The sequence below is a fragment of the Vombatus ursinus genome, unplaced genomic scaffold (genome assembly GCF_900497805.2).
Source record: "Vombatus ursinus unplaced genomic scaffold, bare-nosed wombat genome assembly UNPS02014789.1, whole genome shotgun sequence".
Lineage (NCBI taxonomy): Eukaryota > Metazoa > Chordata > Mammalia > Diprotodontia > Vombatidae > Vombatus > Vombatus ursinus.
In genome coordinates, this window is record NW_020954567.1 from 18856384 (window position 1) to 18880502 (window position 24119).

At 37.9% G+C, this 24119-nt stretch overlaps 1 protein-coding gene across 2 annotated transcripts in view; it reads left to right on the plus strand.

Annotated features, from left to right (window-relative positions):
- Positions 1 to 24119, plus strand: part of SOAT1 (sterol O-acyltransferase 1) — a 70742-nt gene that overhangs the window by 41735 nt on the left and 4888 nt on the right. For both annotated transcript variants that reach the window (XM_027868439.1, XM_027868441.1), the window contains exons 4-15: positions 3769 to 3917; positions 4031 to 4090; positions 6694 to 6801; positions 7551 to 7833; positions 8756 to 8834; positions 13028 to 13109; positions 15099 to 15144; positions 17161 to 17290; positions 20180 to 20277; positions 21438 to 21536; positions 23030 to 23165; positions 23538 to 23683. In XM_027868439.1, coding sequence (XP_027724240.1) covers positions 3769 to 3917; positions 4031 to 4090; positions 6694 to 6801; positions 7551 to 7833; positions 8756 to 8834; positions 13028 to 13109; positions 15099 to 15144; positions 17161 to 17290; positions 20180 to 20277; positions 21438 to 21536; positions 23030 to 23165; positions 23538 to 23683 — 1416 coding nt within the window. The remainder of the gene's footprint in view (positions 1 to 3768; positions 3918 to 4030; positions 4091 to 6693; positions 6802 to 7550; positions 7834 to 8755; positions 8835 to 13027; positions 13110 to 15098; positions 15145 to 17160; positions 17291 to 20179; positions 20278 to 21437; positions 21537 to 23029; positions 23166 to 23537; positions 23684 to 24119) is intronic.

Sequence of the window (24119 nt, forward strand, 5' to 3'; positions counted from 1 at the left end):
TACAGATACAGGCACCAAAATAATCTCTGTTCTCAAAGAGTGTACATACATTTATATTTGCAGAATAAATACAAAATAAATGTAAGGAAGTGAAGGAGGGCACCATCAGCAGTTGTGGGGATCAGGAAAAACTTTGCTTAAAAGATGTGAACCATAGAGCTGTGTATAATGAACAAGGAAGGCCAGTTTTCCAGATTGTAATGTGCAAGAAAGAAAAGCAGCAGTAGTGAGACTAGAAAAGTAATTTGGGGCCATGTAGTTGTGAGGGGCTTTAAAAATAAAACAGAGGAATTTATGTTTGATCCCAGAGATAAGAGCAAATCAGTGGAATTTAGTGAGTGAGGGGGAGGGGGCGACATGGTCAGATCTGCATTCAATGAAAATCACTTTGACACCTTTGTAGTGAGGGTGAGATTTGGGGCCAGAAGACCACTGATGAGGGCATTGCAGTATTCTAGACACTGGGATGATGAGAGCCTGAAGTAAGATGAACTATTCATTCTAACACCTCGTTATCTTATGCTTATGTTTCTTCTTTCCTTGAGGGCAAGGGAATGGGCATTATCTCCAGAATTTTGCGTAATACCTTGCCCATAATAGAGATAGCTCCATTCATATCAGTTCTGTACTTTTAGGAATTCCCTATTGCTTGCTGAATTAATTACAAACTCCTAGCCTTCATTCAAGACCCTCTACAGTTTGGATCCAGCTACCATTCCAGGTTTACCTTGTACTGTTCCTTGTGCAAATTGGCTTACCCAGCATTTTCAGAACTTGTTGACCATCCTTGTATCTTTCTGTGCCTGCACCTGGGATATAGAAAAATAAATTTTTAGGGGTGGGGGTAAGGTTTAATCTTAACTCTTTTCATTTTACTATTTGTGTTAGAGTGAACAGGTTTCATGATGTAATAGAAAGAAAGCTATTTGAGGACAAATAGCTGGGGTTCTAAATCTGCCTTTACCCCTCCATCACTAGTTATATGATCAGGGCAACTTGCATCAGTCCTTTTGAGCCTTCATTTCCTTTTATGTAAAATGAGGGAGTTGAACTAGACAACGTCTAAGGTCCTTCTAATTCTTAACAGTCTGGGGGACTATATTAACTTGATCCTCTTTCCAGCAGATTAGGTTTCTTTTTTTTTGGCTAGGTAATGGGGTTAAGTGACTTGCCCAGGATCAAATAGCTAGTAAGTGTCAAGTGTCTGGGGATGGATTTGAATTCGGGTCCTCCGGACTCCAGGGCCAGTGCTCTATCCACTGTGCCACCTAGCTGCCCCCAGCAGATTAGATTTTATGATTCTATTTAGAGATATACGTTTTTCATCTTTCGCTTACTCTTCACTTAGAGAAAACTTTGCAGCTCTGGAAGGCCATCAGCGATCAGCAGTGACAGACCTTGGAGTTTGCCCATCTCTGAGCAGGTAGAGAAGGGAGAATGGAGATGATATCTCAGCTAAGGCTTTCCTACATGCATAGAGTTAGACGAGCCCAGCGTATCATCCTCTACTCTTTCCTTCATTTTCACCCTCCTGCATCACCCTGCACTGCCACGCTCTCTTCCCTTCCTCATCTTGTCCTTTGGTAAAACCATTTAGCCCTTCATAATGTTCTTTCCAGTGCCTTGGCCCCATATCCTGTCACTGATCTGACCTTGTCACGCTCCCCCTCAGAATCCTCTTCTCATCTGCTGCCTTTGCTTCTGCTCAAGGACTGCTGGATGAAACTACAAAACTGAGTTGCCTTGGTCCACTACAGATTTCTTACATAATTTCACCCGGGCCTTCTGTCTTCAAAAAGTTGATAGTCTGGTAAGGGAAGATAAGTACATAGTTAGTCAGAATGTGATTGCAATAAGGGTACAAAATGTTATGGAAAATAACAGAAAAATAAGCAAAATCCTGTGACAAAGTGTCACAAGAGGGAGAAATCACATCTCTTAGAAACTACGCTTTTCATTATGCTTTCATGTACATTTTTTTTTATTTGACTCTCACAGTAACTTTGTCAGGTAAGTTGAGATTTTTTTTTCAGTTGAAATAGAGACACAATAAAGTTCAACACATCTGTTTACATTCGATGTTCTATTTTTCCAACAGTACAAATTATCAAGAGCTAGATGAAACTTTTTTTTTTAAGGCAATTGGGGTTAAGTGACTTGCCCAGGGTCACACAGGTAGTAAGTGTCAAGTGTTTGGTCTGAGGTCAGATTTGAACTCAGGTCCTCCTGACTTCAGGGCCTGTGCTCTATCTGCTGCACCACCTAGCTGCCCTAGATGAAACTTTTTGAGGCGGGAAGAGGAGAGGGTGGTCCACACCTGTGATTTCATCTACCTTCAGGCATCTCTTAGTCTAGGAGGAATAGCCTATGTGGGGTACGTACATAAGTATCTTTGTTTCATATTAAGAACATTATTTTCAGAGTCTCCTAAGCAGGGTCTTGAAGGTTGTAAATAGACATGAAATGGAGATGAGAGAGAGCAGAATGAGATTGGGGAACAGGGAAGTAGTCCACTTTGCCCAGAGTATAGAGTATGTAAAAGGGAATATGATGAAATAAGGAAAACTAGGCTGGATCTGGCTTTTCTTTTATTTGGGGGGTAATGAGGATCACTGGAGGTTTTTGAGATTTCTTTGGCATCTTGAAGGAAGGCTTCGAAATGGGGAGAAACAATTAGTGCACTACTCCCACCAAGAAGTAGAAGGCTTTAATAAATGCTAATGATAATACCTTTATATTTTATATAAAACCTTTATATTTAAGGTTACAAAATGAGACCTGGGAAAGACTTGGATTTAGAAAGGCCAACGTCATCCCAGGCCATCACCAGTCATCTTGACTTTTGTCTTGCCACTTGCCTCTGATGACTTCAGAGAAGAGTGAGGCTTCACTTAAATCCAATTCATGCAGAAGTCAAGACATCACCCTTGTGATGTCACTGGTCCTCTTCTGAGGATGATGGGCACACAACTTAGATCTTTTTGTTTACATTTAAATTATGCAGGGCTTTTGTTTGTAAATTTAATTATTTGGTCTCGTGTACCCTACTATGATCCATTTTAAGTTAAAGAATCCTTTACAGTGTGGTCATTGTACCACAAGCACATTGTTGGTCTCTATACTTTTTTCCTTCAAAGTCCGTGTTTTATCATGACATAAAAATGTGATGATGCGCCAGCAAAGCACCACTCCTGGCAGGTTCTACTGAATTGGAAAGGCCTTGGTGACTGCTTATCTTCTACTTAATTGTCAAGGACTCTTGGAGATCTGAGGCAGTTTGAGTTAACCTCCCCAACTCCAATACCGCCAATCAAGTCTGTTGTGGATAGCCTCTGGGCATTTTGAGTTGGTTTTGCTCGAAGGAGATTGTCCCGAAATCTAGCTGTGGGCTCTTTGAGTGAAGCATACATACATACATACCTTCCACTCTGTGCCTTGAGTAGGAAACTCCTGAGACCCCCCAGAAATTCCTCAAGAGCTGCTTTGACTTGAGGATCACTGAGTGTGGTATTTTTAAGTATAGTAATTGTTTCTCTGAACCCTCAGTCTCCTGGTGTGCCAGATATGGAACCCCCTCCTCACATAACTGGTTTAGCTAAGTTTGAAGAAATGTCACCAGAAGTTTGGCACCAAATAATAATGCTTTTAGACCATCTATGAAGGTATAAAGGAATTTTGATTTGTATTGGTGGAAAGTGTACCTATACTGATGAAATGCAGTATCTTTGAAGCAGCTAATATTTTCCTTTTTTTTCTCTATTTCTGTAGCAGTTGAAGCCATTTTTTATGAAGGAAGTAGGTAATCATTTTGATGAATTTGTGACCAATCTTATTGATAAATCAACCTCACTGGATATCTCTGGGTCTGCAGCATCCTTTGCTATTCTCAATGGAGGGAAGAGTAACCACAGAGCTAAGTAAGAATGTTTGCTTTTTCTTTCTTCATTAAAACTTTGCCATGTTATTCCCTATTATGGCACCAGATTTCTAATAGCCCTTTAAGTGTTTAAAATTTCTTCTTCTTTGCTAGAGATCTAAGAAATCGTCCAGAAGAAGGAAAGCTTTTTGTTGTAAGAAGGTCTATGTTGGAGTGAGTATATCTCGCATTTGTCTATTATAATGGATATGCTAATGGCACACGTATGTCTCAAATTGTATGGAACCTACATTGGGTAATCTCGCATCCTAGTCTCCCTCCCCACCTATAGTATTGCCACTTTAAGTGTTCTGAACTTAAAAATGAGATTTTCTGGTCAATCATTTATGTAGACTATGTTGCCACTCTTTTAAGAAAACTGTTAGAACACAGTTTCAAAAAGGAAATTTTTATGTCAATATCTTAAAAACCTCAGTTTGCTTTAGTCAGTTACTGAAGTTATTCTATAGGGGATTTATAGCATATAACTAAGGAATGACGTTTCTGACATGACAGGACCTGAGGAGGACACCAGCCTGGGGTAAAGCAGCCAGTGTGGAGGTACAACAGACTGGCAAGTGAGGAAAGTGGCTTAGACTTCTCATGATATCATGGTTCTGGGCAAGAATTCACCAGTCATCCCGTTCAGGGATTGGCCAACTATACCTGTGGGCCAAATCTGGCCTACCACCTGTTTTTGTACAGCTCATGACCTGAAAGTGGTTTTTAGGTGGTGGGGGGGGGGGGGGGACATTTCAAAAGAAGAATAAAATTTTTTTTTGGGGGCACATGCAAATTATCTGAAATTCAGATTTCACTGTTCGTTAAATAAAGTTTTGTTGGAACACGGCCACATTCATTCATTTACATTTTGTCTCTGACCGGTTTTTGTCTGCTAGGGCAGGATTAAGTAGTTGCAGCAGATGGTGTGGTCAGCACCCTGCTGCTCAACAAATCGAATTGATGGGGCAGCTCGGTGATACAGTGGATAGAGCACCGGCCCTGGAGTCAGGAGGACTCAAGTTCACAACCTGCCTCAGACACATGATTCTCACTGGCTGTGTGACTCTGGGCAAGTCACTTAACCCTGATTGCCTTACCAAAAAAAAAAAAGGAAAAGAAAAGAAACAAAATCAAATTGATACCATTCTAGCTCAATAGCATTTTGAATGCCATGAATATTGCTGCAATGTGATTTTTTTTTTTAATTATCAGTGCGTATACTCATCATGTCGAAAAAGATACATTGTGATTTTTTTGAACTCATAGTAGAGATTTAAATTCTTCTCAGTGTGAAGAATGGTCTTCAACCACTATTACTGAACATTAACTGGCTTTGCAAATTAGCTTTTACTGCAGATCTGATAACATTTCTTAATGAATTCACCTAAAATTGCAAGGCAAAACAGTGCTTGTGTGCAAAACTTATCCCACAGTAAAGTCAATTTGATAACAACCAATGTTGTTTTAATCACAAGAAATGTCAAGCTGCTTTATCTTGTGTTGTCAAAAGTTAAGATAAGAAATGAGATCTCCATTCCCACATACATATGTATATTTCCAAGTTCATGCTGCAGTTTTAGCATCATTTTTCAGACCTTAATATAAGTACAAAAGAAATGTTCATATTTCAGAATCTATTTTATTGTAATTGCGGAGCTTCCACCTAATTAGAAATGGTTAAACTGCAGTGTAATGACATAATAAAAGGTAAGTACCAAGAGAAGAATCTAATAGAAATTTATAAATGCCTTTCAGGTGATGAATATACTCAATTAAAATCATATCCTTGTGGACTAATAGCAGTATTTGGTGGTAACTATTTGGGTGGAAAGATATTTGCAAAGGTGAAATGTGTAAAATCTCATTATAGATTAGCATTGAGGTGAGCATTTGCAATTGATTTTGATGATAGAGAACACTGTGAATCCAATTGAGTGAATATTATCCTTCAAAAAAGAATTCCGTTCTTCTCATTAGTAGACCTGTCTTACCCCCCCCCCCCCAAAAATCAGCACTCAATTATTTTTGTATTTTGAATTTCATCAGTAAACTTTTTGGGAAATTTTAAGTACCTATGTAATATGTTTGATTTTTGCCTCTTGACCTGAAAAGCCTAAAATATTTACTGCCTGTCCCTTTGTAGAATAAGTTTGCCAACCTCTGATCTTGTTGACCTTGGGGTGGAGTCATTCTCTATGGGATGAGGTAGCCTATTTGTTGATGGGGCTGATTGGGGAGTGAGTAGGGAGGAAAGGGAGTACAATGGTTTGGACTTCTGATGATAATGGCCAACTCCAAATAGTTTTCCACAATGCCTGGACCAGTTCATTGCTCTACCAACTGTGCATTAGTGTACCTATTTTTCCACAGCCCTTCCAGCATTTGTCATTGTCTTTTTTTGTCATCTTAGCCAATCTGATTTGTGTGTAGGGTAGTACCTTAGAGTTGTTTAAATTTGCATTTTTCTAATTATTAGTGATTTAGAGCATTTTTTCATATGGCTATTGATAGCTTGAATTTCTTCCACTGAACACTGCCTGTTCAAATCCTTTAACCATTTCTCAGTTGGGGAATGGCTCTTATTCTGGTAAATTTGACTCAGTACCCTATATATCTTAGTTTTCTAATCATCAAAGTAGGATAATGATTTCCGCTCTTAATCATAGAAATACTGGAATAAAAAAAGTATTGAATTGTTATAAAGAACATTTTATGAATGCAGGGTGGTAGTAATTTGTATTTTAATGACATTTCACTTTCAACTTTATTTGCAGTGAGCTATTTGAGATAGACCATATTCGAACAATATATCATATGTTTATTGCCCTCCTCATCCTCTTTATTCTCAGCACACTTGTAGTGGACTACATTGATGAAGGAAGGTAAGATAATATGGAAAAAGTTGTTGAATTTGGCAAGGGAGATTTAAGTTTTTATTTCTGTAATTTAAATTTGAGTAATAAGTGCATTTGACGATGGAATGTAAATGTCCTGTAGAGAGAAAAGATGCCTATGATAACTATGGCCTAGAAATAAGCATCAGCTATATATCTTATAGAGTAGAAGGCACAAATAACTGGAAATTTTTTTTAAGTGCTAACTTTTGAAGTGGAAAATCTCGTATTTTCTTAGGTACATAAGTATTTTTAAAAAATAAAAATAAAACTTAGCTTGTATTTCAAATTTTGCGTGCTATTTTAAGAATATAAGGCTGGCTTGCCATAGAGAGTTTTCAGAAGCACAGAAACTGGAGATTGTAAGTTTTTAATTAGAGCCCTGCAACAATTCAAGCTAAAGATCTAATTTTTAGTGTTTTATAGAGTTAGTCATAAGTACAAGAAGTCCAAGGCGGTAAATGTGAAGGTAGTTTTTCTATAACCGTTTACCCCTTGGAGTTCCAGAAACATTATTATTTCTTTTTTGTAGAGAATGTTAGACTATGAATCAGATGTGGTCTCTGTCTAGCAGAAGCATATTGAAATTAATTGTGGTAGGATTTCCTATTATAGAGTATTTAAATCATCAGCAGACCTTAGGTAGGGCAGTATGTTTTTAATGATGACCTAAACATTTGTGGATAGTATATTTAACTTACTCTTGTGTTTTACATATTTTTTTCTTTCCCTTCCAGGCTGGTCCTAGAATTCAGTCTCTTCACTTATGCTTTTGGCAAATTTTCGATTGTAATTTGTGCTTGGTGGTCCATGTTCCTGGCCACACTGATCATTCCCTATTTACTATTTGAACGCTGGGCCAAAGGATATACCACAAGTTCCCGTCCACTTGTCCGTTCTTTCTTCTATGGGATGCTTTTCATGCTTTTCCAGGTTGTAGGCTTGGGATGTGGATCAACTTATGTAGTATTGGCCTATACATTACCACCAGCTTCCCGATTCATTATTGTACTTGAACAGGTAAGTATCTTGGAATTTTCTGAACAGGTTACATTTACATTAACTAACAAAATAAAAAATGAGTAGGCTCTCTTTTGGTTTAGAAATTAAGAAGGTATTCTGTCAAGACTTTTCAAGCATTGAACCTGCATGCTGATACCGTTCTTTTTATAATAGCATCTCTGAAGATGGGGGTCAAGTTAAAAGAGTTCCAAGCCTGAAAGTTACAGTTTTATTGCTATTTTTTTTTTTGTGATTTTCTTTAGTTAAGAACAAACAAATTTTAAAGCAACAAAACCCCCAAATACTTTGGGTTTGTTTTAAAACTATGCTTTTCAAATTTATTGCATCTCTCAGTCATTAATTTGACTGTATAGTCATTTTCTATATCCTGGGTGTCTCTAATGCTATAAGATTTATAAGTTTTCAGCTCTGTTTTTGTCTAATTAAAATTTTTAATTACAAAATAATGTACATTGTAAAATGAAGATTAGTTGAACGGTAAGATATATAAAAACTGAATATTGAAGATGTGTGCTTCTATAGTCATCTCAAGTAAAAAATATTTGAAATTAGCTATTTTGTTGCTTTTGTTCTCATTTGTTTGTTGACTTAGCTAATTGAACCCTCTAATATTTTTTTTTTTTTTGGAAACTCGGTTTCTTAATTTGATACTGGCCATGGCTAATGTAGTTGGGGTAGGAATAATAATGAAAAATGCCTTAAATTACTAGTACTCATCTTCAGAGATAGCTTTTGGCTTTTTTTTTGTTTGTTTGTTTTTGTTTTGTTTTTGGTTGTCTTTAGAGTGAACCTGCTCTAGTTATATGCAGAATGAACCAGAGGCATGAGAGGTTTTCGTTGTTGTTAGTATGTCACATTGTCATAATGGTGGTGGGAGTTATGAGAACAATGGAAGATAGTTGAGTATTTTCTTTCATAGGTTCGTTTCATTATGAAAGCTCATTCATTTATTCGGGAGAATGTTCCTCGGGTACTGGATGCTGCTAAGGAAAAGTCACGTAAGTAATCTTCCTACACATAAGTTTGAAAATGAAACTTTTTTGTACCCTACTAGTATACATAATAAATTCAGTAACAGTTTACTCTTAATCTTACATTTTGACTTGAAAGTGGTTGCTTTTGCAGGAATATTTTGGGTGCCTTATCTGGATTCTCTTAATTAAAATGGGTGGAATAGTATTTATATTCTAATTTCCCAGTTCCTCAGTCTGCTGAGTTCCCATGGCCTACCACTCCTCCATCCAGCCTCATATAGAAATTTAGCTACATTTGGGATGGTTGTGCTCTTGATCTTGTCATATGCAAATATTCTACCTGGTTCATAAATTCCAAAATTTCTTAATATTTCTTCTTTAAATATGTCTTTCGGTCCCAACCCTATTCTTTGTCCTTGAGCCCTTCTCCCCTCAATACTCTCTCAGGCTGTCACCCCTGTAGTGGCTACACTTTCCCCGCTTCCCAGTCTCAGTCTCTTGGTGAGCCATTTCAACTCTATGCTATCCTCTGCTCTCAAATCCCTTGTCCTTTGACCATTCACCACTAAGACCATGCCAAATCACAAACCTCTATTACTTTCATCACCTACTTCTTCATTCCTCTGCCTGTGGTGCTCAGTGGATGGTATGAAAACATGTTAATTGAGTCCACTATAAATTTATCGGATTCAGCTGGGCCCTCACTGCCACAAGGCAGTTCTTCTACCCTTCTCTGACTCTAGTGATGACAGCAGCTCTTCCAAACCCCCCCTTTCTCTTCAGATTCCTCCCTACCTTCCTACCTGAAAACCTTGCCTCATGCTTCACGGAAAAAATTGAAGCCATCTATCTCAAGTTCCCTCGATGTCATCCCATGACTATCTTATCCTTCATTTCCATCTCGACCATGGCCAGCCTCTGTACATACACCCTTGATCGTATCCTTTCCTGTGTTCTCCATCACATGGCCTCCACCCGCTCTCTGCTGCTTGTCTAATCATCTGTCTCTTCCCATTGCTTGGCACAGGGCAAGCACTTAATAAATGCTTGTTACCTTGCCTGTTGGCTAAAATTTGACCGCACCTCTCACATCCGAGAACAGCCCTCCCTAATCCTACATCCCCACTAGATATTATCCTGTATCTCTCCTTTCTTTCACAGCTCATTTCCTTTAAAAAACCCCATACTTGATGCTTTTACTTGTTTTTTTCACTCTTTTCTAAACCCATTCTAGTCTGGCTTCTGACTTTAATTTAACTTAAAAAACTGCCCTCTCCATAGTAACCAGTGATCTCTTAATGAGCCAGTCTTTTCTCAATTACCATCCTTGACTTCTTTCTACCTCTTTGTAGCATTTGAAAGTATTGTTTCCTTTCCCTCCTGGATAATTTCTACTCTCTTAGTTTTAATGACACTGCTCACTTGCTTCTTCTCTTAGCTGTGTGAGCACTGCTTCTAGTCTCCTTTGCAGGAGTTTGTCTTGTCAAGGCCCCAGAATTGTGGAGGTGCCCTAAAATTCTGTCCTGGACCCTTCTCTTTTCTCTCTATACTGTCTGTCTCTCTCTTTCTCTACCTACTGTCTCTCTCTTTCTCTACCTACTGTCTCTCTCTCTGTGTCTCTCTCTCCTGTCTCTCTCTCTCTCTCTGTCTCCTGTCTCGTCTCTCTCTACTGTCTCTCTCTCTCCTGTCTCTCTACTGTCTCTCTCTCTCCTGTCTCTCTACTGTCTCTCTCTCTCTACTGTCTCTCTTGCTGATCTTTTCAGCTCTTATGGATTCAGTTGTCTTTATACACAAAGTTCCCATATCTGTGTATCTGTTCAGCCTTAGTCTCTTTTCTGTGTTCCACTGTCACCTCTCTAACTTCCTACTGGACATTTCAATTTGACTCTCTCATAGGGTTCTTGTACTCAATCTCTGCATAGCAGAACTCAGAATTTTCTCCAAAACACTGTCCTGTCTTCTGAACTTTTCTGTTACTGTTAAAAGTGCCACCATTATTCCAGGCTTCCAGGTTCACAATCTCGGCATTCTCCACTCTCACCCCACGTAAGCCACTCAGTTATCAAATCTGGTCATTGCTACCATCACAAGATCTTTTCCATATATCCCCTTCTCTCTACTCATGTAGCTGCCACCCTCTCACCTGGGCAATTGCACTGGCTTTTTTTTTTTTTAATAATTTTTTTTTTAACATAACTGTAGTTTCCTCCAGTGTCCCTCCTCCTTCCCCATCTAGAGAGCCATTCCATATGACAAATAATTTTTTGAGACAAAAAAAGAAAAGAGGAAAAAATCAATCTAACTGATGAATACATTGTGCAGTGTGTAATACTGAGGGTGGACCTCCCACCTCTACAAAGGGTAGATTGAGAGTATCTTCTCATATCTCATCTTTCGATCCATACTTATCCTGTATAATTGCACAACATTCACTTTTGAATTTTTTGGTGATTCTTTTTATTTACATTCTTGTAATTGTTGTTGATTTGTTTTCTTTGCTTACTTCATTCTGCATCAGTTTGTGAAAATCTTTCCATTTGTATCTATATTCATCATTTCTTATACCATAGTAATCTGTTGCTATCACAGAAAGTGCTGCTATAGAGGCTTATAGAGACTTTCTTACCAGTGGCCTCCTTCAGTATATAAGCTCAATAATGGAATCTCTGAGTCAAAGGGTGTGGATATTTTAATCATTTTATTTGCATAATTCCAAATTTGCTTTCCAAAATGATTGTACTGATTTACAGCTCCACCAACAATGCACCAGTGTGCTTTTCTTCCCACAACTTTTCCAACATTAATTATTGACATCTTTTGTCATCTTTACCCCAGTTTAATGATAATTAAAATCTGAGAGTTATTTTGACTTGCTTTTCTCTTATTAGTGATTTTGAGATTATTTCATGTGTTTATTAATAGTTTATAATTCTTCTTTTGAGAGCTGTTTGTTCACCTCCTTTAATAGGAACTTATCTATTGGGGAATGACTTAAGATAACCTTATAATTGTTCTTCCTGCCTTAAGTGTCTCTGCCCTCAAATTCATACTCTGCACAGCTGACAAAAGTGATTTTCCTGAAATGTGGATCTGACAACATGGATCTTCTCCCCCCCTCCCCCGTCCCTTGTTTCGGTAAACTCCAGTGGCTCCCCATTATCCCTAGGATAAAATAGAAATTCCTCGAGCATTAAAGCTCTTCACAATATGCCCCCTTCCTATTTTTTGAGTCTTCTCACACCTCACCCTTCCCTTCTGTATGCAGTGCTACAGTGACGCCAGTCTGCTCGTTGCTCCTGGCTCATGACCCTCCCATTTCCCATTTCTCTGCCTTAGCACTGGCTGTCTCCCCTGCCAGGAAATTCCTCCTCCTTACCTCAGCTTCTAGACATCCCATATTCTTTAGAGTCAACTTAAATGCCACCTTCTTAGTCCCCTCAGCCATCAGAGTCTTCTCCTCCAAGGCTACCTTCCATTCTGTACGTATCTTCTCTCTATAGCAACATGTTGTCCCCCTCGGTAGGTAAGCTCCATGAGAAGAAGGATGCTTAATTGTTTATTTTTGCTTTCTTTGTATCCTCAGAATTGGCACAAAGTAATTTTTTCCTTAATTTTTTTTATGACATTTTAGTTTTTTCCCCAATTACATGTTAAAACAATTGGCACAAAGTAATTCTTTAACAAATGCTTATTGAATGGTTATTTGAATCATCCTCTTCAGAGATTACTAGCATTTATAATTACCATTGTTGCATTTTGATTATATTTCAAATGTGATGTATCTTTCATGACTTTCTGAAAAAAATTTTTAGGAAAGTTTAGTCTTACGTAAGATCAGTCACTAATCAAACACATGCTCTCTGTGAGGTACCATAAGTGTTATGGTGAGGTGAAGCCAGGGCAGGAGATAGAAAGTGGCCCTGGGACTAGCATGCATATCTGTGATAAGTCCCACATTAGCAGCAGCAGTTTGTACACAGAGTACTCCAGAGCTCAGGAGGAATGAGAGGCCATAGGGGGACTTCCATCTTTACAGGATGAGACGGTAAGATTCAGGTAAGCAAAGAGAGAATGAAAGTGGAAAGGAAGGTTGAACAGAGGAAAGAATCTTACTTACCAGCCTCCATCCCCTTGTACTGGTCTTCGTTTTCCCATCCTTTTCGTCAGCAGGATCTATGTGCTCCAACATAAAATGGATTTTTTTTTTTCCTTTTCAGGCCCTGTTCCAATACCCCAAGTCAGCCAGTACTTATACTTTTTGTTTGCTCCTACTCTCATCTATAGAGACAACTATCCCAGGTAACAGTGGCATGAAGTGTGAATGGGGCTCCTCAGGTACCTGGATATTAATTATTCATCAGCAGTTCTTTGTACCAAGTTAAGAGCATTGGAGGCAGGATAGTGTTCTGGGAAGGCTCTGAGTCCTAATAGTTGGCAGAACAAAAACCTTTTATTAACCAAAATATCTGGTATGGAGTATCTTGGCTACCTGGATTATATACTCTATGACTTTACCAGAAAACCTCTTTTGTCTAAACTCTTTTGAAACTCTTCATTCAATGTATTGTTACTTTTTTTTCCCTATCTTTGTAAGTAGTTATACAGTAAATATATTGAATTTTTCCTTGAATTAGAATACTTTCTTGCCCCTGTGCTCTGAACTTTGTTTTTGCCTGGTACAGAAGGTGTCAGTCATTAAACTAGATGAGTATATGAAACGGTAACGTGTCATTATTATAAAGACAATTCCAAACATACTGTACCTAGCTTCCCTGCTATTTCTTGCACATGGCACCCCTGCTGCCAGCCTTGAGCATTTGCCCTGGCTGTATGCCCTGCCAGGAGCACTCTCCTTCCTAATGTCCACCTCCAGCCTTCCCTGCTTTCCTTCAGCTCGAGTCCCCCTCCATCTTAGTGCCTTCCCTCTGAGATGACCCTCAGTGTATCTTGTCCAGAGCTTGTTTGTATGTAGTGGTCTGTGTATTGTTCTCCCATTAGGCTGTGAACTCCTTGAGAGCAGGGACTGTCTTTTGCCTCTTTGTATCCCCAGCACTCAGCACAGTGTCTGGCACATAGTAGGCACTTAATTGTTAGTTAACAGATTTGACCCTAATGTTCTGAACTCTGCTGAGGGCTCTGGATCCACTCGGTTGTTTTTCAGTGCAACTAATCACCCTAGAACTGTTTTGCTTCAAATTATGTTTTTGTGACACGGAATTTGGATCTTAGGTTAGGTAGGCCTCCTTGTATCCTATTCCCAAAAGATTTTAGAGTCAGGGGACCTAGGTTCAAATCCTGGCTATGACATTGACTACCTTAGTGAGTCTCTTAAATTTGCTAGCTTTAAGTTTCTTGTCTGCAAAATGAGGGGTTTGGACTAGGTGGTCTTTGTGGTCCTTTCCATTTCTAAATCTATGATCCAAGTTTCTCTTTAAAAGATGAAAATCCAAAACTTTTATATAAACTTGTACAGAAAGTAAATTCCAGTTAACTGACTATTTCTTAGTCTCAGTTAATTGGGTTTTGCTCTGGGAATATAATCAAGTTCTTAAATTTTCGGCCTGTTGTCTTTTTTCCTTTTCTGCTCTGCCCAACTTCTTTTAGCTTATGGACCTGAAGAGCTAGTTAAAATACATAATGTGACACAATTAATTCACCAGGCGCAGAGCCTGAGCTAAGATCAGAAACTACATATCATGCTATTATGGGTGCAGCTAGGTGGTGCAGTGGATCGAGCTCAGGCCCTGGAGTTAGGAAGGCTTACCTTCCTGTGTTCGAATCCAGCCTCAAACACTTCCTAGCTGTGTGACCCTGGGCAAGTTATTGAATCCTGCTTGCCTCAGTTTCCTCATCTGTAAAATGTGCTGGAGAAGGAAATAGCAAACCACTCCAGTATCTGCAAAAAAAAAAAACCAAACCCAAATGGGGTCAGAAAAAGTAGGACACAACTAAAAAATGACTGAACAGCAACAAATTTAAGTGGGAAAGCCAGGGCTTACTCTCTTGAGAGAGATGCTTTGTAAACCTTGTCTGTCAATATGAAGCTATTGCTAAAGGGCTGGGTTGGCAGAACTAACAAGATTGTCTTTTAGAATTGACAATATAATGTTTTCTTGAAAATAATTTCCCAAGGTTAAACCGACTTCATAGAAGATCATATTGCCCCAATTTAATAATAATTAAAATTAGTATTTATGGTCAAAGAAGATACCTACTCATATTTAATGACTGTATATACAAGTTCAAAAAACAGATTCTAACTCTATGATATTTTCTTCTCTCTTTTAGGAATCCCACTATCAGATGGGGTTATGTGGCTACTCAGTTTGCACAGGTGAGCAAAAGGACAGTCGGCTAATGCTAACATGGATTGGTGGTGGGCAGAAGTGAATGAATGATGAAATCACATACATCATACTTGTTTCTGGAAATACTAAAACATTGACCCAATAATGATATCATCTTGGAAGAGAAAAAAGTCATCTAAATATTCTTTATGAAAGGAATAATTTTCTTATTACCTAAATCTTGAATGATTCTTTTTTCTAAGATAATTTACTTTTGGAAATCTGATTCAAATTTGGTTTCTTCAGAAAGATTCTGTCATTATTGATATCCGTTATTGTCAAATAATGTGTGTTGAATGAATTTCCTAATCTAGACTGGGCTTTTATCTTTTGTTCACTGGCAGTCGGGAAGACCTGAGCTCTCACATACTGCCTCAGAGACTTATTAGCTGTGTGACCCTGGCTGGGCAAGTCAGAATCTGTCTTGACCTCAGCTTCCTTGATAAAATTGGAATAGTAATAGTACCTTCTTCACAGGGTAGTTTTGAGGTTCCAGTGAGATAATGTATATACAAGTGCTTTGCAAACCTTGAGGTAACGTATAAATGTTACTACTACTACTATTATCATTATTATTATCATCATCATCATCATCATCATCATTGTAAAATAAACATTTATCCAGAAGGACACCATATTTAGTGCTTATCCATATCAGATTTTCCATTGATAATAAAAGCATTCACACATACCTCAAGCTTTCATCATCACTTCTTACCTAAACTGTTGTAGTACCTCCTGGCTGGTTTTTCTGACTCCATTTTCTTCCCTTCTCTGATCTGTTTACATAGCTGCTGAATTCCTCTTGCCAGTGCAGAGTCTGATTATGTTGCTTACCTGTTCAAAAAACTTTCAATACTTCCCCATTACTAACAAGATAAAATCAATATTCATTAGACTTACATTTAAGACTTGTTACTATCTGGCTCTAAACCACCTTTCCAGCATTATTTTGTCCTTTATTGCTTCCTATACTCTACATTCCAGCCACATTGGATGACTAACTCTTTCCCTGATGTGGTCCAGCCACATCATATACTAAGGCATATACTATGCCTTACACAAGCCACCGTCGAGGTCTGGAATGTACTTCCTTCATTTCTGTATTGTTGAGAGCCTTCTGAGTCTTCAGGATCTGCTGTGGGTGCCAACTTCCATAATTTTTCTTTAGTTTCTTTGTCCTCCAATGTAGCTGAAAGTGATTTCTCTATCTCCAGATTGTCTTTTTATACGTTTGTTCTCTTTTTTATAATTTTATCTTTTAGCTTCCTTGTATGTTACGTTACACACACACACATACACACACACACACGTGCGTGCGCGTGCGATTTATAAATTACCGTGTCATTTTTTCATCTTTTTATTCCTGGTGCCTAACATAGTACCTTGCTTTACAGTTGGTGTTTAATAACATTAGTTGAATTAAGGCAAATATTGTTCTATATCAATGTATTTTGTTCAGTACACAAAATAGATGTTAGAATAATATCTTTTAAGATGTCGTTTGGGGAAACAGTTGGAAAAGGGCTGTGTCAAAAATGGTTGACGGATAAAGTGAATAAAATAATGTAAATATGAAACGATGTTATTTACATTTGGTGATAATTTAATTGAAGTCTGCTCACTTGTGTTGTAATCAACCATGAACTAGCCATGGTACTCTACTTTGGCTCATATGTAACTTTTCAGAGGATGTATGGCATAGTGGACAGAAAGCTGCTTTCAGAGCACAGAAGGTCTCGATTCAAGTCCAGCTTTGGTCACATGCTGGCTGTGTGACCCTGGGTCAATCACATAACATCTCAGTTAACCTATCAAACTGTAATTTTCCAAGAAGGGACTGACCTGCTTGAGTAGGGGGAGTTTCCTTTACCCGTGAAATCATAGGTCCAGTCTACATATCCTAATGACTAGATTCACTTCCCTCCATTCCTCCAAGGGGGGGTTGGTGGAGGTGGTGGGGGAAAGGGTAAAAAAGCCCAGTGATTTTTGTTTTGTTCTAGGTTTTTGGTTGCATGTTTTATGCATATTACGTCTTTGAAAGACTCTGTGCTCCCTTGTTTCGGAATATCAAACAAGAGCCCTTCAGTGTTCGGGTTTTGGTCCTGTGCATCTTCAACTCCATTTTGCCAGGTAAGATGAGCCACACTTAGAAGGCCTTTAGTTGGTTTGGGTAAGCAGTCCAAAAGAAAACCTGAAGGACTCTTTCACACTCATGTTTGTGACACAGTTCATTTTTTCAAATGCCGTGTTGTGAAATCACTTCTGTGTCATTTGGGTGTAGCGTAGTCTTCGCTTGACCAAAATGAACATTCTTAAGGAAAACTTATTCCCTGAAGTTTTATGCACAAAGATTTAAGTGAGCAGTAAATCATAGCACTGCAAGATAACTAACCTTGAATGGTGACTTTCAAATCATTTTCTAAAAATGAACAAACTTACAGTGGTGTTCTCAAAAGACTGTTGTGTATTACCCTTCTGTAAAAATTCATAGGGCAATTGGTGGATAGAGTGCCAGGTCTGGAGTCAGGAAGACTTGTCCTGCTGAGTTTGAACCTGGTCTCAGACACTTACTAATTGTGTGACCCTATATATTATATATATGGCCCTATATAGGGCCATATATATAATAGGCCTATACATAAATATATACAGGCCCTATATATAAAAAGTATACAGAGTAGATTCATGCCTTGTATTAATTGTTTCAAGGATATGATTAACAATCTAAGGGAATGATTTTTTCATTAGAATGATGAAGCTTATGCCATATTAGAAATAGTTAGAGGTATAAAATTCATTATTAATTTGCCTGCTGCTTGCCTTTTTAGGGTACATCGTCAAAAAATCTTAGAGTTAGGAAAACGGCTTCTCTAGTTTCCCACCCAGTGCTGACACCCCCTCTTCTTCATTGTTGGCAGTTGGCCATCCATCCAGCTCATTCCATTTTTGAATAGCTATAATTGTCTGGAAATTCTTTATATTAGACCAGAATCTGCCTCTTTGTAGCTCTACTCATTTAAGTCCAAAACTCACATGATAACCTTTCCAGTCCTTAACTACTACCAGCTTGTTGTTCTTCCATTTTCTTCAGTTAAAACGTTCTCAGTTTTCTTTAAATGAGCCTTTCGTGCCCCTTCATCATACTCCCACTCTGCATTGCCTTATTTTAAGCTTATCATTAGTGGATGACCGTTACGTGTCATTGACTGGGTGGTGCAGTGGTCAGAACACTGGACTTGGATCATGAAGCCTTGAGTTGAAACATACAGCCTCAAACACATCTTAGCCGGGTGGCCATGGCCAAGTCACATAGCCTCTGTCTGGCTTGATTTTCTCATCTCATCTGTAAAATGGGGATGATAATATTACCTAACTTACAAAATTGTTATAAGAACTAAATTACATTTTTGTGAAGTGCTGTGTAAACTTTAAAAGGTTATATGAATATTAGCTATTATCAAAGGAAAAATAATTCAGTTCATCAGCTTTTTGTATATATGCATTTGCTTTTTTGAACTTGAGTAAAATACTTTGTTTATCGCTGCTTATCCATTGTCAGTTTCTCCAGTTATTCCAGCTTCGAGATCTTTCTGAATCTCAATCCTATCTATAATCCATTATATGAGCTTCTTCCTCTTAAGTGTTTTTCACCCATAAGTTTTATAAGTAGTCTATGATTTTATCAACATTGATGAAAAAAAAAAAAAGTTGTGCTATTCAAGGCCAAGAAAAGACCCTGCCACTTGCCCCTCAAGATTGGCTTTTAGTGTTGACATCAGGCCACTTTTTGGGTGTGGCTGATCTACAATCTCAGATTCCCTATGTGCAGCCTACATTTCTTTAATTTTGTTCCCAAGAATAAGAGAGGGTTAAATTCTGACATATACTTCGTCTTGGGCAGAGAGGTAGCAACCCTTTCAAAAAGGGAAATGAAATGTCCAAAGATCCTGTCACTCTTTAGGGAATTGACTTGGAGTTCACTTATCTGTAGTTTCTAGAATTTATCTTTTTTTTTTTTTTAAACCAGGACATTTATATATCCATTCTCCTAGCGTCTTTACCGTTTTCCATAATTTCTCAGAGATGACCAACAGTGGTTCAGCAGCCAAGTCTTTTTAAGTTTTTTTTTTTTTTCAGTACCTTGGATATCTTTCTGCTGGGGTAATAAACTTGATTTCATTTAAAATAACTTGGTTTTCTCTTTTGACTGCTTCACCTATCTTGAAATCTTTTATGTTACAAGGATCTTTTCCTACCTAGATGGTGAAAATCAAAGCAAAGCAACAGTTGAGTTGTTCTGCCTTCTTTCCATCATCTTTCATATTTTTCTTACAGTTGATTGTCATCCTTTTCTTCTTGCTCTGAATATATAGCATTAAGAGTCCTTTTTGTTGTCCTTAAGCCTTTTTGACTGCTTCAGCTTATTAGCTCTCCTGACTGCTATAGACTAGTGCCCCCTTTTATTTTTGTCCACGTTTAAGTCATCCCTCCATCAGTTTCCAGTCTGAGTTCCTTGGCAAGCCAAGCATTCTGTGCAGCCATCTAAGTTTCTTCAGTTCTGTCTTCCTTGTCTTCTTCATCAGAATCACAAATCAGAATGTATGATTTCCAGACAACTAAATGACCAAGCTAGACATTTCAGTGTAAGAAAGGGACAACTCTAAATAAAATGGAAGCATAATTAGGTTTCATTTTACTGTATACAAGGAAATGATGTTGATACAAGAAGTTTAACAGTATTCTTGAGTACCTCTCTGGGTTCTACTTAGGAGTAGATAGAGCTACGAATAACATTCGGGTGTCTATACAGCTTCTCAAAAAGCCAGTTTATGGAAAATCAATAAATAGGATGCCTTTTCAGCAAATATTACCCTGAGGACAGTTGAATGGGTTAAAGAGGGGTTCTGGTTTTTTGTTTGTTTTAAGCATAAAATTCCTGCTAAGCAAATGATAAGCTTTATTCTGTTTTGCAGTATTAGCTCCCAGGAAGGAATCTGACACTTTATCTAATCTTTCCAGGTGTGCTGATGTTATTTCTTGCCTTTTTTGCCGTATTGCACTGTTGGCTTAATGCCTTTGCGGAGATGTTACGCTTTGGGGACAGGATGTTCTATAAAGTAAGAGACTTGACAGAAGCAGATAATGTCTCATTTTCCTTCTTTTATTTGTGTTATTATGCCCTTGTTGCTAATTCCATATTTCATTAACATCTGTTAGCTTATGTAAACTAGTATTAAAAACTGAGAACAAATTTAGTCTTCTACACAATCTTGTCATCAGTAGAATTAAACTTACAAAATAGCTCTAGCATGCTCTGTATTTCTTTTAATGCTGTTTTATATATGATAATCGTAAAGTTTCTTAATGCATCTTGTGAAACTGGACTGCTGATTAAAATAAGATAAACTTGTTTCATATGGTACGATGAGGCTTTATCAATGACTATTCATAACTTTTAAGTTGTCATGGTCTTTAAAATGATCTTAGCAAATTTCTTCATGCAGTGTTTTCAGGCAGGTAATGAAGAGGAAAAAAAAAATTTATGTCTTTGTTTTGCTTAAAATGGTGCCTCTTATGTGTGGAGTGTCTGGCCTTACCCTACCACCGAGTCTTCTTTGCTCTTTCTAACCCCTTCTCTTAAGGGAGGCAATTCTCTAAGCCCCTGACACTTATATACAAAGAAAGTTTGTTTGCATATCAACTGTCACTACTATTTGTCTTGCATAGTAACAGATTCGTATTTAATGTACTCAGAAGACCTTAATAATTAAAAAAGAGAAGTCTACAGAATGGTTCTGGAATGTGGAGAAGGCAGTTTTCTCTCCACTCTTAGCTCACAGTTTGTTCTTACCCTCCAGTCCCAAATCCTTATTCATGCTTTATAATTTTTGTCTTCTAAGCTCTTAGGATTATTTTACCACACTCTTGGGGATATAGTGTCTTTGTCCTTTATTTGAGGAAACAAAAGACTAGAAGAATAGTTCTGTGTTGTTAGAACTTGATGAAAGTACACTTGTGGTCTTCTTACTTGTCCAATTATGAAACTGAATAGTGGTTTTTATCACAGAAAGTACTAGGAATGATTTCCCTCTTTGAGTTATACTTTTGATTTTCTTGGGAAATCAGTATAACGTGGATTAACCAATAATTGATGACCATGTTTGGAGGGAAAAAAGCCAATCCTGTTCTGTATAGCTCATGATATATCGGTAGAGTTCGTAAAAGTCAGTACTTTTTTTCCCTTTAACATTATACCCTCACTTTTTTTTTTTTAAAGGATTGGTGGAACTCAACATCATATGCCAACTATTATAGAACCTGGAATGTAGTAGTTCATGACTGGCTCTATTACTATGCTTACAAAGATTTCCTCTGGGTGAGTTATAAACTTTAGTTCACACTATGTTCTTAAGAAGTTAGGATGTTTTTTAAAAGGCCATTAAGGCAGTAAAAGTAGTAATAGGTACCTCACCTCACAAAGAAAGAAACTATTCTGTTTTGACTTTCTTGCTGGCTATCTCCTTCTGTCTCTCTTTTCCTCCTCTCTGCTCCCCTACCCTCTTCTGCCCACTAGCACCCTCCCTTCCCCAGTCCCTCACTACATTTTGTATTACAATTAAATGTGTTCCATGACGGCAGGAACTGTCTTTAATCTTTTTTTTTTTTATCTCCCACAGTACCTAGCACAGGGCTACATGTGATATGTATGAAGTTTGTATTACTCATTATATAACTGATTAATAGAAACAGTCCAATGGACCCATGTGACTTCGGGTACTATCCCTAACAAGATGGATGGGCTCATGGCAGTATCTCTAAAGGTTTAATATTCCCTAGCTAATACCTTAGTTCCTACCTAGGTTAGTTCTGTCTTGGAATAGTTGCTTTAACAGAAATGTATCTACTAATCAATAGTTCTAGAAATATATTCAACTTAATTATAATAGATATGTTCCTGGAAAGTTTTGAATTACATTTTTGTAAATGGAATTGTCTTTTGCCATTGACTCAAATTATGGTTTGTGATATGCTTTGTTTTCTAATTACTCAAGTGGCTATATCTTCTAAAAAATTGTAAGTTTCCATGACTGTAGCCCAGGGCTGGGGAACCTATGGCCTCGAGGCCACATGTGGCCTTCTAGGTCCTCAAGTGTGGCCCTTTGACTGAATCCAAACTTCACACATCTAAGAGGCTAGAGTCTAGCCTCTTTGCATTGGCTAGGATATTATTTCTGAACAATCCTTTGCAAATAAATGATCATCTCTTGGACTGTTTTGTATTCTTCCTATGGCAGCATAGCTGTGCGGTGATTTTATAATGTATTTCAGGGGTGGGGAATCTGTAGCCTTGAGGCCACATGTGGCTCTAGGTCCTTGGGTGTGGGGCCTTTTGACTTGAGTCCAAGTTTTACAGAGCAAATCCTTTTATTAAGGAGATTTGTTCTGTGAAGTTTGGATTCAATCTAAGGGCTGCACTTGAGGACCTGGAGGGCCACATATGGCCTTGAGGCTGTAAGTTCTCTACCTGTTAATGGCAACTCTTGAATAGCTTTTTTTAGAGAGTAGCTTGTTTAATTTTTGAATCTTAATCCGAGTACCTTTAATTAATCATGTTCTTTTGACGTGCTTCTTTTTTCCCTTTTTCTTCCTCTTCTTCTTTTTCCCTAGACTCTTGTGTATGGGATCATACTTGTTCCTTAGAGAATAATCCTTTACCTGCAGGGAGCTTTTGACCTTGGTATAAAGATGTTCCTGGGCCTTTTAACAGAAGGACCCTAAAAGTCTTTTATGGATAAGACCAAGAATCTCTAAGTCTGTGTATGGTCTATGTCTGAGTTAATTTTTAAACTTTGGGTTCTTTTCCCCAAGTTTTTCAGCAGGAGGTTCAAAACGGCCGCCATGGTGTCTGTCTTTGCAGTGTCTGCCATAGTGCACGAGTACGCCCTGGCCCTGTGCTTGAGCTTTTTCTACCCAGTTCTCTTCGTACTCTTCATGTTCTTTGGAAGTAAGTTTTTATACAAGATTAGAGTAAAGAGAATATTGGCAAGAATAGAACTGGAATGTCAAGTTCAATTAGGTGACTAGGTGATCTTGGGGCTTCTGCCCCAACATTATTAACAGCCCCTTTACCATACCAACACTATTGAGACCTTTCTTGATCTGTTTTTAATTATTACTAAATAGATGGATTCATTGTTATGCTTCATTTTTATTCCTTGGGCTCTTGACCAGAATGATAGAAGTACTAAATACCCAGTTGATACTCTATTAGGCAATCATAATAGATGTCTTGGACGTTGGAGCAGACAACCTCGACTTTGGAGAAGATAACCTTGCTAACTGCATTTTTGTTGTCTTCCTTGCTTCTAACTTCCAGTGATTTTCAATTTCATTGCCAATGACAGTCGGAAAAGGCCTATTTGGAATGTCTTGATGTGGACATCTCTCTTCTTGGGACATGGAATCCTATTGTGCTTATACTCTCATGAGTGGTATGCACGTCAGCAATGTCCTTTAAAAAATGTGAGTAATCTAAGGGGCACTAACTACCAGATCTCAAAATGTGCAGAAATTTTAAAAAACTAGTACTTGGAAAAGAGCAGAGAAGTAGAGGAACAGAACAAAATGGAGTCAAGAACCCAGAAATAGAATTCAAAATTAGTGCTGTATAAACCCACACACCCATCAAGGAAATAGAATTTCTATTTAGTTAAAATTGTTAGGAAAAGTGGCGTAGCTGAATAGCAAAAAACAGGTTTGGATCCAAATCCATGACATTTGTCATAATACATGCTTGCTTAATCAGTGATCTGAATCTTAAAAATAAAAAAAATGGGGAAAAAATTTGTCTCTATTATGGAGCAAGATATTTTTATCAGTCAAATAGAAAAAAGTATAGGAGACCCAAATCAGTGGCCTTGATTATACAAGAAAAGATTTTCTATAAGAGAAAGCAATA